Below are 14,397 nucleotides of genomic sequence, written 5' to 3'. Positions count from 1 at the left end.
TTTTACGGTCCGAACGTTGAGACTCGCATAGCTTGAGTCAAAGAAAATAATGCAGAAAGTACCTATCCTTTCAGAGGTAAAAACCATATCTGCACTAGGATCACCAGAATCTTCTGACACAAGTTCAGCTATACTGTCCTACACCAACCAAATTCAATTTACAAATGAACGGAATATAAGATATTGATTATATGGACGGCTTTCTTTAATAATTTTTAGACCACAATGGACTGAATGAAAACAGCTGAACATCAGGAAAAAAAATATTGTCACCAAAACGAGAAATTTTAAATAAACTGCACTCCAAAGGTCTTATAAATCTGTCACCATTATTTACCAATTTTTTAAAATTCTAAAAATCCCAATGTATCGATATTTCTGCAGAAAGGCAGATAGATATATTTAAAGTAAAATGCGTCATCAATCGAATTTTACTTTAAAAGCTTTAATTGCTAAATCCAAAATTGTCTAGGAATTGTAATTAGGAAATGCTAACAAACAAAAGATTACACAACATCATACAATTAAACCTATTTCGCACCGTCCTGATTGGTGGCTCCCGAAATGAATACCAGCAAAACTACCGGAACGATGTACATCCACTAAAAATGAAAAAGTGAAATTAGAATAAAGAATCTCAGTCTAAAAGCTTTGTACTTACGTATTTGGCAAAGAAGCCGCGGTTATCCCGAACCTCACCGCGCTCCCTGGCCTCGCGCTCCCGCTCCACCTTCTGAATGAATCCAGCAGTATCAGGCACAGGTGCCAGTTCAGCGTGGCGAATGAGCACATCGGTGCTGAATTGCGTTTCAACCAGCTTATTCACGTCTTCTTGGGTGCACTCTGCAGTGGCAGGGAACGTGTCCTGGGATACAGTGATGCCGGTAACGTATCCGGAGGGATCAAGCGATACCCAAAGCACGTCATTCAGTTGAGCTTGCAGCAGACGACAAGCCTTGTTGGAAGTGATGAACTGCGCCTTAGCTCCATTTGAATAAACCACCGTTGCCTTCAAGCGGTAGAACTCGTTTCCTAGGGCCAGTTTCTAAAAATAAGAAGTTGCAAATACTTGTGTTATATTCTAATTGAAAACTAAAAAACAAAAAAATCGTAGGCTCAATAACTTAAATGCATTTTTACATCTTTAGAATACAATGGTTGATAGATATGCACGATGTACATACATACAACCCATGTTCCTGATGCCCAAACCACTGTTACCTTAAGCAAGTCCAGATCGGCAGGGCTCAGAGCTGGTTGCTCCACATTGGCCAGTCCAGAGTTAAGGCTTGGGATCGTCACATTCCCGCGGAAGGAGAAGCTTTCCGAGTTGCCAACCAGCGAGTGTTGGAGCTCTACTGTAATCCAGCTGTCATGCTCCAAGAATCCCTGAGAGAAGCGTTGGTTTAGTCATGTTATGTGCATTACGCAGGGGTTTAGGACTTACCCAGCTGCTGGCCACCACACCCAGCAAGAAAATTAGCACAAATTTCGCCTTTGAATACATGATTTCCTAGAATACGCTCAATTTTAATTTTAATTTGTCAATCGTATGAGGGTTGCGAATAGTGTGACCGCGTAGTGCTAAAACACCGTAAGCTTCTGGAAAATGTACTGAAATATACTGCCAGTAAGAGCGGGTATTCCGTTCTCTCTCAACGAACGGCTGAACTGATACCAGCTGTTTGACATCGAACATTTAGCATGACCCCAATGTGCCATATTTACATACATAAAAACTATTATAGTACTTTACTTTTTGTTTTAATTTTGTAATTCTGGGATTTCAAATGCAAGATTCAAAACATGCATTGCCCCCTTTTATAACTACTGAATCTGTCCAGTTTTAAACTATGACTATATCAGTACGGAATTTGGAAATATGTTCAAAACTCACCCGTATAGTATTCATTGCAATCGTATTAATAGCTGAGCAGTTGTTTTCTCTCTATCGAGTTCTTTAAAGTGGTTAAAAAAATGCCTAAATCCATTTTTCTTTAATTCAGTGAATGAAGAGAAAACAAGTTCTCTAAGTTCACTATTTTCATTATATTTTTGTGATCTTCACATCAACGTCGAACCTGTGGTTTTTACTCTCATTATGTTGGGACTTAGTAGGCCAGTAGAAAATTCAGAAATATGGCTATATAGCAATAACTGCTGATCTAAAAAATCCCAACCATAATGGGGGCACACACGGATTCCGATCAAAATCCCACTTCCTTAGAGCTGATAAAAAACTAACAATCGATCTGAAGTTAACCTGAACTTTTATAGTTAGCGTTTTGGACTCGATATATGTAGGTGTGACGTAATGGAGTATTCATAAATATGTGGACACAATTTTGCTAAAATTTAACCCTGTAAAGAGTTGGCTTGCTTTAAATTACATAAACATATACAAATCTAAGTACATATATATTTTTTATCTTGACAATAGTTCAACCAATTATATAGTATTTATATTATATAGTACTTTACTTTTTGTTTTAATTTTGTAATTCTGGGATTTCAAATGCAAGATTCAAAACATGCATTGCCCCTTTTTATAACTACTGAATCTGTCCAGTTTTAAACTATGACTATATCAGTACGGAATTTGGAAATATGTTCGAAACTCACCCGTATAGTATTCATTGCAATCGTATTAATAGCTGAGCAGTTGTTTTCTCTCTATCGAGTTCTTTAAAGTGGTTAAAAAAATGCCTAAATCCATTTTTCTTTAATTCAGTGAATGAAGAGAAAACAAGTTCTCTAAGTTCACTATTGTCATTATATTTTTGTGATCTTCACATCAACGTCGAACCTGTGGTTTTTACTCTCATTATGTTGGGACTTAGTAGGCCAGTAGAAAATTCAGAAATATGGCTATATAGCAATAACTGCTGATCTAAAAAATCCCAACCATAATGGGGGCACACACGGATTCCGATCAAAACCCCACTTCCTTAGAGCTGATAAAAAACTAACAATCGATCTGAAGTTAACCTGAACTTTTATAGTTAGCGTTTTGGACTCGATATAGGTGTGACGTAATGGAGTATTCATAAATATGTGGACACAATTTTGCTAAAATTTAACCCTGTAAAGAGTTGGCTTGCTTCAAATTACATAAACATATACAAATCTAAATACATATATATTTTTTATCTTGACAATAGTTCAACCAATTATAGTTTATATTAAATATAATTTATTTTAAAAACATACATATGTACACTGGCATCTCCTTACATAAAAGTACTTGCATTGTAGTGTTAAAATCACATAAAATGTGAAATAAGATATAGGTGCTTTTGTAAGGTTTTAAAATGAGGACAAATTGAAATCTGATAAAACAAATCGTCAGGCATCATTGCCTTTGGACTAGTTTACGGGCTTAGACTTTTTTCCGATTTGGCCAACAGTTTGAGAAGAAGTCGCAACAAGGCTGGTCATTCGAAAAAATAAAAAAAAGATTAATTATATTCCTTTCGTCAAAAACTAATTATATATATGTTTTATAATAACTAAAAAAAGTAATTAATAATTAAAAAGTAATTCTTGTATTTTAACGAAGTTTTAATACATATCATAAATCTTCTGATTAACCCCACGTGTGTTTAGGTTTTTGGGAATTTCATGCCATGGCAAACAGTTTTAGAGTTGTGAACAATGGAAACACATAGATGCTCGTTGTAGTTCAGATCTCGAAGCAACTACAAAAAAGATTCGAAATGAGTTACTACATTTTTATAAGAATACGTTTTATATTTACCTTAGGTGTTACAAATAAATACTGAGCCGAGCCGTGCTTGGTGGCTTCTTTAAGGAGTAAATCGAATATGTGACGTTCATTTGTAGCATCCATTCCTTGATTTATTTCATCAACACATCTAAAAATTGAGAATTTTAAATCAGCCTCCAATTTGCAACTAGGTTCCGCAATTACCTGAATGGTACATGAGTGACATGTTGCAAGGACAATGAGTAAATTGCGATAGAGACAGCGCGTTCGCCACCAGATTGAATAAACTTATCCAGCGCCTGCAATTGGAGCCCTCTCCTGAACTGGACCATTATCTGAATTCCATACGAGTCAAAGTCATACTAAAAGTTAAAAAAGTTATATACATTTACATTAAAATATATATACACAACAGTTTTAGTTCTCACTTTATCGGTTTTGAATAACAAAACTTCTCCCACGTATTCAATGGCCTCCATAAATTCGCTGAACTTGGTACTGATTGTATCTACCAAGCTATTTAGTTTGGGCTCCCATTTGTCGTATAAACTGCACATTTCAGACTCCATGTTTTTTGCTTCGTTAACAGACTCTTGAATTCCTTCCTCCAGTTTTTCGACTTCATTTTGCAGTTGTTGATAGCTGTCGATGGCCTGCATGTTTTTATATGGAAAGTTATTAGCGCAGTCAACTTTAATTCACTATTTTAATAGAGACTTTTGCTATACAAGTTATCCACATTTCGTTTTACCTCGGAATTAACACTTTTCATGCACTCCAATCGTGCCTGAAAGTCATGTATTGCTTCTCGTAGTCCGGGCAAATCTATACTTTCCAACTCCCTAAATTCCTTCTTAAAAGGAAATTTGCTACTGGTTGGAACTTCACCGTCGCACAGGCGCTGCACATCGCTCTTTCGTTTCCTCACATCACTAATTTGATTTTCTAAACCCTGCAGCAGTTGTTGATAGTCTCTCTGAAAGTAAAACAAAACCTATAAATAAATTACTTAAATTTACTAAATTTTTATTTTCTTACGGTTGCTGCATTACTCTGTTGCTCGCTTTCCTTGAGGGCATCACTTTGACTCTCGTGTTGCAGCATATAAACGGATGCCCTTGTATGGGCCAATTTCTTTTCAATCATAAGTCGTTCTACAGCTTGCAAGTAGGAACACAATTTCGCCTCGGTTTCGACAATTTTTTTCAAGTCTATTTGCAAACTTTTATAGAAATTTGTTTTAAGAGAGTCTAGCGCTGCAAATACAATTTTTAATGACTGTTTATTTATTGCACTAAGAAATACTTACTATTGTTGCTCTGAAGGGCCTCGAGCTTCTTTTTGAGGGTTTCAATTTCCATTTTAAGGTTATTAAAATGGGTTATTTTTTGGTCAAGCTTGCGTCTCTTCTCTTGCTCATCTTTTGCTACAGTTTGTAAACGCTCAAATTCATTGTCGGTCTTGGTTATTGCATTTTTAATGCTGTCACTTTCCCTCACTGCTTCGGAGCACTGTTTCATCACCAGGGCCAGTTGTTGCGCATCCACTGTAATAAGTTGGTTTTTCGCTCGGATAGTACTTTCTGTAAGAATTGTATCCGACCGATAGCGGGATGCGGTCACAACGAACTTCTTGCTTCCTGAAATGCACGTTATAGGGGAATTGAACCTCAGAAATTATACTTTAGCGATGCGATAATTGAGTAAAGGCAAATAAAGAATACACACCGCCGAAATAAACTCGGATAGTTTTTGGAATGGATGAAGTGTAATTGCCCACAGTTTCTGTGCCAATTGTATAATGATTGATAGGAACACGATTAGGTATTTAAAACTAGAATTGGTAAGCATATTGGACAATAGACAAATGCATACCGCAGATCGCCGATACGGCATTTTAGGACAGTACGTAAGTCTATCCGCTAGGAATGCGACAATAGTAATAAACTGACATCAATGATGATACACAGCTTGTTTATTAATGGTATTGGTCCAGTAACAAGATCTACGAGATATGAACGAAATCCGAAAGAGCTGTAAAGGTATTTAAAACTAGAATTGGTAAGCATATTGGACAATAGACAAATGCATACCGCAGATCGCCGATCGGCATTTTAGGACAGTACGTAAGTCTATCCGCTGGTGCGCAGTAAATAACGTTGACTCCCAATTTTTGCTTTACACACAACTCGTTGATCAAGTCCGACATATCCTCCTTGTCTTCACATGCGAATGCAAATAAATCACGCTGCGACACAACATTTTCCAGATACTTTGCGTCATCATGGTTTTCTACTGTAAGCTATAATAGCGGTGTTAACATTATAATGGTTAAATTTTGAAGAACTTACCTCAAGTATCATTGGGTCATAAACGGTCAATTTGTACCTTTGCTTATTTTGTGCTAACCAGTTCATGGCCGTAACCAAATTTGGATTTCTCACTCTAATTTCCTAAAAAAGAAATGTAGCGTCAAGTTATTTCTTTTTTATTGTTAGTAAGAATTTACATCAATCTTTTGCATTTTCACGTTTCTCAACCGCTCTATTTTATGCTTATAAGCAGTAATTTCGGGAATCTTTTCATCATTCAGTTTTTGCTCCAGTTGTTTTCGTCTGTTGTACTGCTCCATTGCTTTACCGCGCGCCGCCGCGCACGACTCCTTAGTCCTTTCAAGCTCCGAAACGATCTGAGGCCTGCTCTTATTTAGGGTTTCCAGCTCGTAAATTTTATTTTGCACCAATTGATTCAATTTATCACACTCTGTTGCCGTTCTTAGTGATTTTTGAATGCTTTGCTATTTGGAAGAACATTAGAAAAGCATTTATTTGGATGTTAGATATCTTCAACGAAAAAAACGAACCTCTAATTCATATTTTTTTTCGCAAATTCCTTGCTTCAGAGAGTCCAGTTGATTTTCAATAGCCGTTTTCTCTGAGACAGCTTTTTCTAATAAACGTGTCTAGAATAATTCCAAGATCCATTTTTAAAAAATATATGTATTAAAACACGGTCAATCATTACCTTTTCCAAGCAGGACTCTCTGAGTGACACTTTTTTCCTCTGAATTTGTTCTTGGGCTTGAACAAGTTTGTCATGTAGGTCCTTTAATTTGTCGCTCTGAGTTTTGACCTTCTTCACTAGAGCTTTCATTTCTGCAGCCTTGGTTTCTCCAGCCTGAGTCTCAACCCACAATTTCTTCGCACTGTAGATTTGCAGCTTTTGCTTGACCTCTTCGCGTTCTTTATGTTGGGCAACAGTAATTTGTAAGCTATTAAATTAATATTAATATAATTAGGTCTTTTACGCAGCGCAGTGCAATTATTTACTTGTGCTACAAATAAATAAAATGCGATCTACTATGTCTTACTGTTCCAGTCGTTTTTGCTTTTTAACCAGATCACTTTTCTCCTTTTCACGATTAGCATGAGCATTCGCCTGTTGTGCGCGCATTTGCTTTAGAAGGTTGAAGCTGTTGGTCAGCTCATCGTCACACACGGAAGACATTGTGTTAAGCAAAAGCTCTTGGGGATTCATCTTGGAGAAGTCCTAAAACAGTTAACAATAAATAGGTGTTTTATTTATGATTTGCCATACAAAGATAATGAAGTAAAGATATACCTGAACCCGATCCTGAGGGAGAAACTGACACAAATTGTTGACTTGTATATTATAGGAGGATACGGCCGCAAGAAAGTTCTTTTTGGAGGTGTCCTTGTCGTTCACGGAGAAGGTGGACGAGCCATTCAAGTTTATGACGCGCCGAAAAGTCTCCGTGGTGTTGGGCGTGCGTCCGTAGACCCGGACAATTATTGTGGCCGAGGTTTTGTTGCTCTGTATGTAGTCAGCAACGCTGCCGGAGCGATCCAGGAGAATCGGTTCCCCTCCCAGGCCCAAAATGATGGCCGACACAATGGTGGACTTGCCACTGCCATTGGGACCGGTCAGGACATTCAGGTAGTGCTTTGGATGGAATGTTATCTCGCTATAGGAGCTGTTGTTAGAAATAAACAAATGAAATGCCAATTGCGAATTGCGCCTTTAATGGAAATGAACCTACACGAAATCTTTACAGTATACGGAGTGTATGCGACCGGTCAGTTGCTTGGAACTTAAGGCACGATCTCCCGCCATGTCCAGGCATAGGCTCCTAGCCGATTAAATGCTTGATTTAACTTAAGTAACAAATGTTTCAAATGCGATTCCGCGCTTTCTAGAATTTAGTTTCGTATTAAGGCATAGATGCACGTCACATTGATGTCGATAACGATTGGTATGATATAAGGGGTACTCCCGTGTGCCATGGATAAACTGTAATCTGTTTTTCTTTTGTATGATTAAGCATATCTTCAAATGAAAACATAAACATAATTATTTTACTTATAAGAAATCTATTTCGAAATGAAGTGACATGTAAATCGCAAGGAACAAATACTGCAACATAATTAAGCGTCTGTTATTAAAAGAAATAAATATTAACTAAAAAAATAGATAAAAGCTAGGATGCAGCCAGACTGTCCCTACATTTGATTTAAAATAATTATCTTGCTGACGAGGCCACAAAATAGGTTAATTTAGCTCCTACATAATTTTAGTGTCGGCGACACTAGTATTATCGCTATCGATTTTCTCGCATCTCTATTGGAAAATAAACTATTTTGCTTACACAATTCAATATGAATGTAGGCAAGATAAGCGTTGTAACCAGACTACCTGCTTTCCGCTCGTGCGCGCACTACTCGAGTGCTGTAAAAGTGGAACTGCCGGCGTCCTTGGTCGGCGACGAGGATGTGGAACCGTCCTATCCCCAGACGGTGGACAGGTCCGGCCTGCAACCACAACACAAAAATGTGCTCATGAACAAATTGCCCTACCAGGAGCCTCACTCTTGGATACATCTTACCGAGAAATACCAGAGACAGAGCTTCGGGCGGTATGGCGCCCAGAGCAATGTGAATCCGAAGATTTGCTTCGATTCCCACGGAAAGAAAGACAGCAGGCACGTTATGCAACTAGAAACACTCCTGAAAATGCTGGAGAAGAACCGAGCGCAGAAGACGGAGGAACTGGAAAGGATCAATGCCCGTGAAGACGACATTGCGAAGAAGATGGAGAAGTTGACACAATGGAAGGCGGACTTGCACGCGAAGATCGCCAAGCGGGAGGCGGATGCAGCGGCAGCTATACAACGCAAGGAACGCCTAGTGGAGGAGGTACGCCGACACTTCGGATTCAAGGTGGATACACGCGACGAACGCTTCAAAGAAATGCTGGAGCAAAAGGAGAAGGAAGACAAGCGAAAGCAGAAGGAGGCCAAGCGAAAGGCCAAGGAGGAGAAGATGATGGCCAAGCTGGTGGGGAAAACATCAGCGTAATATTTGTAGTATCAAAACCATCGAATTAAGCGAAGAACTGTTGTCTGTTGCACTCTATAATAAAAACAGTAATGAATGAATGCACTTTTAAGCAGTACTTCATTAAAAGATTTTAAAGTGTTCCAGATGCCAGGACTCAAAATTATATATATATATATATATATTATTTATATAGAATATATATATTATATATATATATATTCTGTACCATGATCACTACCAGAATGAATCTATTTCTTTCAGGAACTGAAGGAGCTAGAAAGTTGAAATTGAGAATCCAAATTCTAGTGACGCACTGTTAGATACCCAGTAAAATGTCGAGCCTTTAGCCGAGTACAGGTGGGCTAAACACTATACAGCATTTTGAATTGTTTTTACAGTAGACTTTTATATTGCACTGAGAATTTATTAACCAATATTTTTTGGAGTATACAAGTAATATAAAGCACTAATGGCTTTGGCGGATAGACAGGGAACTATATACCGATTTTTCGCTTTCACGCCGGCTATTCGCAAAAATACTTTGTTTTTTTATGATAAATTCCTCCTCATTGCAGTGTATGCAAGCACTTAAGAAGTTATGGATATGCTTTTCTTTCAATTTGTTGGCAATTTTCAGCGCCATATCTAGCGCGTCACTGGTACGCTCGACTTTGTGGAGCGCAGCATTCGCTTTTATTATCAGTAGGTAGCTGAGGAACTGCCATATGTAGCTATTGCACTGTTTTGCCTCTAAAATGATAGATATATAATATATATAATCGTTCAGACCCATGAGATTAATGCACCAAACCTTCAATAGACTTTCTGGCACTAAAACAGCATTCGTCAAACCTATGTGATTTAAGATGTATCTCAGCCATTTGGTGAAGTAAGTAGGACTTCTCGATAGGGTACTTTGCGAAATTCATCCGGTTCTCGTATCGGTTTCCCATAAGACTGAAAGTTAACTTATTAAAAAAACCATTTTCCTTACGAACACGAATTACCGTGAGTTTGTCACGGCCGGATCTACTGTTTCCGAGCTGTGATGCGTAGTGCGATCCCCAAATACGAAGTGTTTTACCTCCTTTGACTTATCCATAGGAAAGCGAAGTAATCGAAGCAGTGAGTTCTTTTCCGAATAGCGAAAGTTCTTCGGAATCGTGTACTGATCCACGTAGGCCAAAGCCAAAATATTGTACACCTCGTTAATGAACTCGAATTTCCAAGGCATAATCCTGTTGGTTTTTTTCACCACGTAATCTCCCATAACTTCCTCCACGTAACTAGTCAGTTTCTAAAATTAATTGTTGACCAATCTTATTATACCCGTTACTCGTAGAGTAAAAGGGTATACTAGATTCGTTTAAAAGTATGTAACATGCAGAAGGAAGCGCATCCGACCATGTAGAGTATATATATTCTTGATCAGGATCAATAGCCGAGTCGATCTGGCCATGTCTGTCTGTCCGTCCGTCTGTCCATGTGTCTGTCCGTCTGTCTGTCCGTCCGTATGAACGTCGAGATCTCAGGAACTATAGAAGCTAGAAAGTTGAGAGAAAACATACAGACTCCAGAGATATAGACGCAGCGCAAGTTTGTCGATTCATGTTGTCACGCCCACTCTAACGCCCACAAACCGCCCAAAACTGCCACGCCTACACTTTTGAAAAATGTTTAGATATTTTTTCATTTTCTAATTAGTATTGCAATTTTCTATCGATCTGCAGAAAAACTTGTTGCCACGCCCACCCTAACGCCCCCAAACCGGCCAAAACTGACACGCCCACACTTTTGAAAAATGTTTTAATATTTTTTCATTTTTGTATTAGTCTTGTAAATTTTTATCGATTTGCTAAAAAACTTTTTGCCACGCCCACTCTAACGCCCACAAACCGTCAAAAACTGTCAGTGATGAAGACTCTTCTTCACACTTCCACTAGCTGAGTAACGGGTATCAGATAGTCGGGGAACTCGACTATAGCGTTCTCTCTTGTTTTTCTTTTGTTTGACTGCATTGATACACTCAAAATTCTTACAGTTAGACTCTTGGTTTTTCGAAGGTACCGAATACTACGCAGTGCAGAAATCATATTTCGACTAGTTTGGTACTGAACTCGATAAAGATATTCCTGGCGAAATTTATCCATTAACTTCTTGTTCGTGAACTTTTGATATCGGATATTGTACATGGGGCTACGGGCTTCCAGAATTTTCTGAAATCAACAGTTTAGGACCTTGATTATTGAACAACTAATCAAACCAACCAGAAAACTTTTGATCTCCTCATATTTCTTTGTAGAAAGCGTTCGCAAGTACTCAGTGGTGTTTTTACATTGATCTAAGAGCAGGTTCGGATTCCTAAAAGAAATGGATGTATGGTAAAAACAATTTTTTTTGAAGGTTCTTATCTGGGTTTACTTTCGAACGTGCTTTAGAAATATCACATCATGCCAAGACCTATCTATGAACATCTGGTTAAACACATCGAAAGCACGACTTCGTCTCGCAATTTCAAGGGGAGAAAGCATTTCTTCCTAGTAAGAGATGTCATAAACGTAAAATAAATGTAGAAATTTGCATTAATACCCACTTCGATTTCAGGAATGCTGAGGACGTCGCATTTCTCCTGTTCTTTCAGAATTTTCCAAAGTGGCCTGGTATCTGGCTTGTACTTGTTTCGTACCTCTGCTAAGTGCACTATAAGTTTCTCATTATCCGAAATGTACTGAGTCATCGAAGGGCCACAGGCATCTTCAATGTTCTCGTCAACCTAGAAGAGCCCCAAAAATCAGGAGAAACCCCTGTATAACCGTAAGTACCATCATACCACCACCAGTCGCTGCTCGAACATTTTGGTTTTGTTTCCAGTAAAGACTCGGGTATTATCGTGGAGCTCGGCTTTGGCATACTCAAGCCGGTTTAGTTCATACAGTGCATCGCAAACCTCCAAATTAATAGGCGCATCATTGCGTTGCAAAATATTCAGTAGTCCTGTGGCCGAAATCAATTTACTTATTGCAACTTTTCAAGAGGACGATACTAAGCTTACGTTTTGCTTCCAAACTATCTTTAAGTGCCCCCTCTGCCTGGGCATTCTTCCTTTTGCTCTGGCTTCGGCGATATAGAGTCGTGAAATCTGCCGGTCCGAGCCTAAGGGCTTTATCGAAATAGTACATGCCCAGGTTCTCCCTGCGCCGGCGACAGTAATAGGTTCCCCAGTCCTTGTAGATGCCCTGCTCTATATCCGGGCTCCAGTCTATCTTCAGCCATATGGGTATTGCTGCGTCTATGCCCTGAGCCTGCGGAACGATCGAGCCCGGCGGTATTATAGAAGTCATTTTAATATTTTTTTTTTATTTTGTTGTTTTTTCAACGAATAATTGAAGCAAACTGAATCACGTTTCAGTTCATTTTGAAAGACTTTTATTGAAATGGGGCCTTGATTTCGAGACCAATCTACTTGATACTAATCAAAATGAATAGGACTTCTTCATCCAAAGATTGACAAAGCAATGTATAAATCCTTTAAAAACCTATATTTCTTTAGCACCTGGCTGAAGCTCAAGTGCCTCGAATGTAGTGAAGTGAGAAAAGCTGCGTCCTTATTAGGCTCACATTCGGTCATTCTCAAGCACTTCGGTATGGCAAAAAGCCACAAGTACAGCCGAAATTAGTTCCCACATGCAGTTATGCTGGCGAAGCCGTAATATCGAGATGTTCGGCTTCAACGCCTGCGCACTCACCTGCCGAGACTCCCAACTTCCGAAACTGGTAAGGACATCTGGACATGCAGGCAGTTGCTTTCCACCTGCCATTGCCCAAGCATCCAGCGCGACAATGTCGGTAGTTTATTGTTAACTGAAATAAGTGCGCTAATAACGAAAATGCGAGATGACACTCGAAATCAATTAACAAGTGTTGGATCAGAAGCAGTAACGAATGGATTCTACTGGTTCTACAGGTGCATGTGGAAAATAAGGGAAGAGATTTCACGTAGTTTTCAATTTTATAAAAATGCGTTCTCTTGGCACCTTTACTCGGAATAATATTTGACAAAAGTTGATAAAATATTAATGGCTCTTATTACTGATAAGATAACAGATAAAAGTCCATTGTTGTCATGAAAAGGAAAACACCAAAAGGAGAAAATTAATTATAACTATTAGAATGGTAAACGAGAAGAGATGAATCTTAATTAGGCAACAGCAAATCTAATAAAAAGGTAATTTGAAACCATTTTACAAAAAACTACATTATACGATATACTTTACCTTTACCTTCATCTGTTACTGCAGTAACTCCCTGGGGTATTATATTTTATACATAAATTATTATATTAATTATTATCGCACTTATTTTAAAAAACAGGTTCCCACATCTTTTCTACGTTCTTACGCTTGTCTTAAACCACGAAAATAGGAATGCAGAATAGCCATTTCTAGAATGTCAACTGGGGACAAATATTTATATACGTAAATATTTGTGTATGCAGCGATAAAAGCTTTTATAATTGATAACTACATATGTATAATTTCCCATAGTTTGGCGAACTTTGGCATGCGGTTCTTATGGTTAAGCAGTTCTTTTAATTAGGATGGGAAATCTGCAATGGGCTTGGTTTAAAGAGTCATAGTTGCCCCTTGCTTACTTAACTCCTTTCACAAGCTTTGAATAACAGAACATTTCTCACTTATTCTGCCCCATCTACACTCAATTATTCCAATAAAAGCAAGTGCCTCGGGATAAAATACCATGAAAATTCCCAGATGTCCATACATAATTATATTTAACTTGAGGCGACACTTGACTTCTGTTGCACACACATGAATACATATATATGCATCTTGTGGGTTTCGGCACCCAAGTAATTAGCAACACGTGGCCTGGCACTTCGCTCTGTTGTCACCGGAGGGGCTTGTGGAGGGTGGGTTTGGTCACCGCCTAAGTGTCTCTAATGACCAGATGCTGGACTGGATTAGGTGGGTCGGGAGAGCGCCTGGCACTTCTGAGTCTAAGTAGCCAGAATTACTGATTTACTGGTTTCTGTATACAGTGCGTACTGGATGGCTACGCCGAATGAGGCCCGCTATTAATTACTATCTTTAGGCAGTCGCTCCCCAAGTTGGCCTCCTAATTACACGTGTGCCTTCCTGATTGCGTATTTCGTCAAATTAAATTCACGACTGAGCACACTTAGTTGAAAGTTTGGAAGTGCGTAAAATTGTATAGTTCGCTTCGCTAGGCCAAAATGTCTCGATGTGCTGAGTTCAGTTTGTCTCGGCGACATGTTCGTAATAATGATGAATCTGTG

At 38.6% G+C, this 14,397-nt stretch overlaps 4 protein-coding genes across 5 annotated transcripts; 1 reads left to right on the top strand and 3 right to left on the bottom strand.

The window, feature by feature from the left end:
- Positions 1-429: 429 nt before the first annotated feature.
- On the bottom strand, positions 430-1,607 carry LOC122617204 (ER membrane protein complex subunit 10). The gene is made up of 4 exons (XM_043792949.1): positions 1,448-1,607; positions 1,222-1,389; positions 662-1,045; positions 430-602 (listed from the first exon to the last, which is right to left on the bottom strand). The coding sequence occupies exons 1-4, from the start codon at positions 1,505-1,507 to the stop codon at positions 531-533; spliced, it is 684 nt and encodes a 227-aa protein (XP_043648884.1). The 5' UTR covers positions 1,508-1,607; the 3' UTR covers positions 430-530.
- Positions 1,608-3,559: 1,952 nt separating this feature from the next.
- On the bottom strand, positions 3,560-7,986 carry LOC122615652 (structural maintenance of chromosomes protein 5). Its single transcript, XM_043790693.1, has 17 exons — positions 7,787-7,986; positions 7,348-7,720; positions 7,097-7,275; positions 6,751-6,997; positions 6,590-6,688; positions 6,236-6,523; positions 6,078-6,179; positions 5,820-6,028; positions 5,687-5,760; positions 5,455-5,544; positions 5,037-5,366; positions 4,766-4,983; positions 4,479-4,703; positions 4,156-4,380; positions 3,932-4,089; positions 3,758-3,875; positions 3,560-3,698 (listed from the first exon to the last, which is right to left on the bottom strand). The coding sequence occupies exons 1-17, from the start codon at positions 7,858-7,860 to the stop codon at positions 3,603-3,605; spliced, it is 3,105 nt and encodes a 1,034-aa protein (XP_043646628.1). The 5' UTR covers positions 7,861-7,986; the 3' UTR covers positions 3,560-3,602.
- A 361-nt stretch (positions 7,987-8,347) lies between these two features.
- On the top strand, positions 8,348-9,185 carry LOC122615651 (growth arrest and DNA damage-inducible proteins-interacting protein 1). The gene has a single exon (XM_043790692.1). The coding sequence runs from the start codon at positions 8,403-8,405 to the stop codon at positions 9,099-9,101; it is 699 nt and encodes a 232-aa protein (XP_043646627.1). The 5' UTR covers positions 8,348-8,402; the 3' UTR covers positions 9,102-9,185.
- A 301-nt stretch (positions 9,186-9,486) lies between these two features.
- On the bottom strand, positions 9,487-12,494 carry LOC122617276. 2 transcript variants are annotated; one of them, XM_043793064.1, is made up of 9 exons: positions 12,136-12,488; positions 11,914-12,077; positions 11,677-11,856; positions 11,505-11,620; positions 11,351-11,444; positions 11,123-11,299; positions 10,091-10,380; positions 9,895-10,040; positions 9,487-9,833 (listed from the first exon to the last, which is right to left on the bottom strand). In XM_043793064.1, exons 1-9 carry the CDS (start codon positions 12,422-12,424, stop codon positions 9,550-9,552), a joined length of 1,740 nt encoding a protein of 579 aa, XP_043648999.1. In that variant the 5' UTR covers positions 12,425-12,488; the 3' UTR covers positions 9,487-9,549. The 2 variants fall into 2 exon arrangements, with proteins under 2 accessions (XP_043648999.1, XP_043649000.1); XM_043793065.1 differs by lacking the exons at positions 9,487-9,833; positions 9,895-10,040 and having other exon boundaries at positions 10,156-10,369; positions 12,136-12,494.
- Between the last annotated feature and the right edge of the window lie 1,903 nt (positions 12,495-14,397).

This window comes from Drosophila teissieri, chromosome 3L (genome assembly GCF_016746235.2).
Source record: "Drosophila teissieri strain GT53w chromosome 3L, Prin_Dtei_1.1, whole genome shotgun sequence".
Lineage (NCBI taxonomy): Eukaryota > Metazoa > Arthropoda > Insecta > Diptera > Drosophilidae > Drosophila > Drosophila teissieri.
Note: the sequence above shows the minus strand (reverse complement) of the source record. Positions and strands in the feature narration are given on the sequence as shown.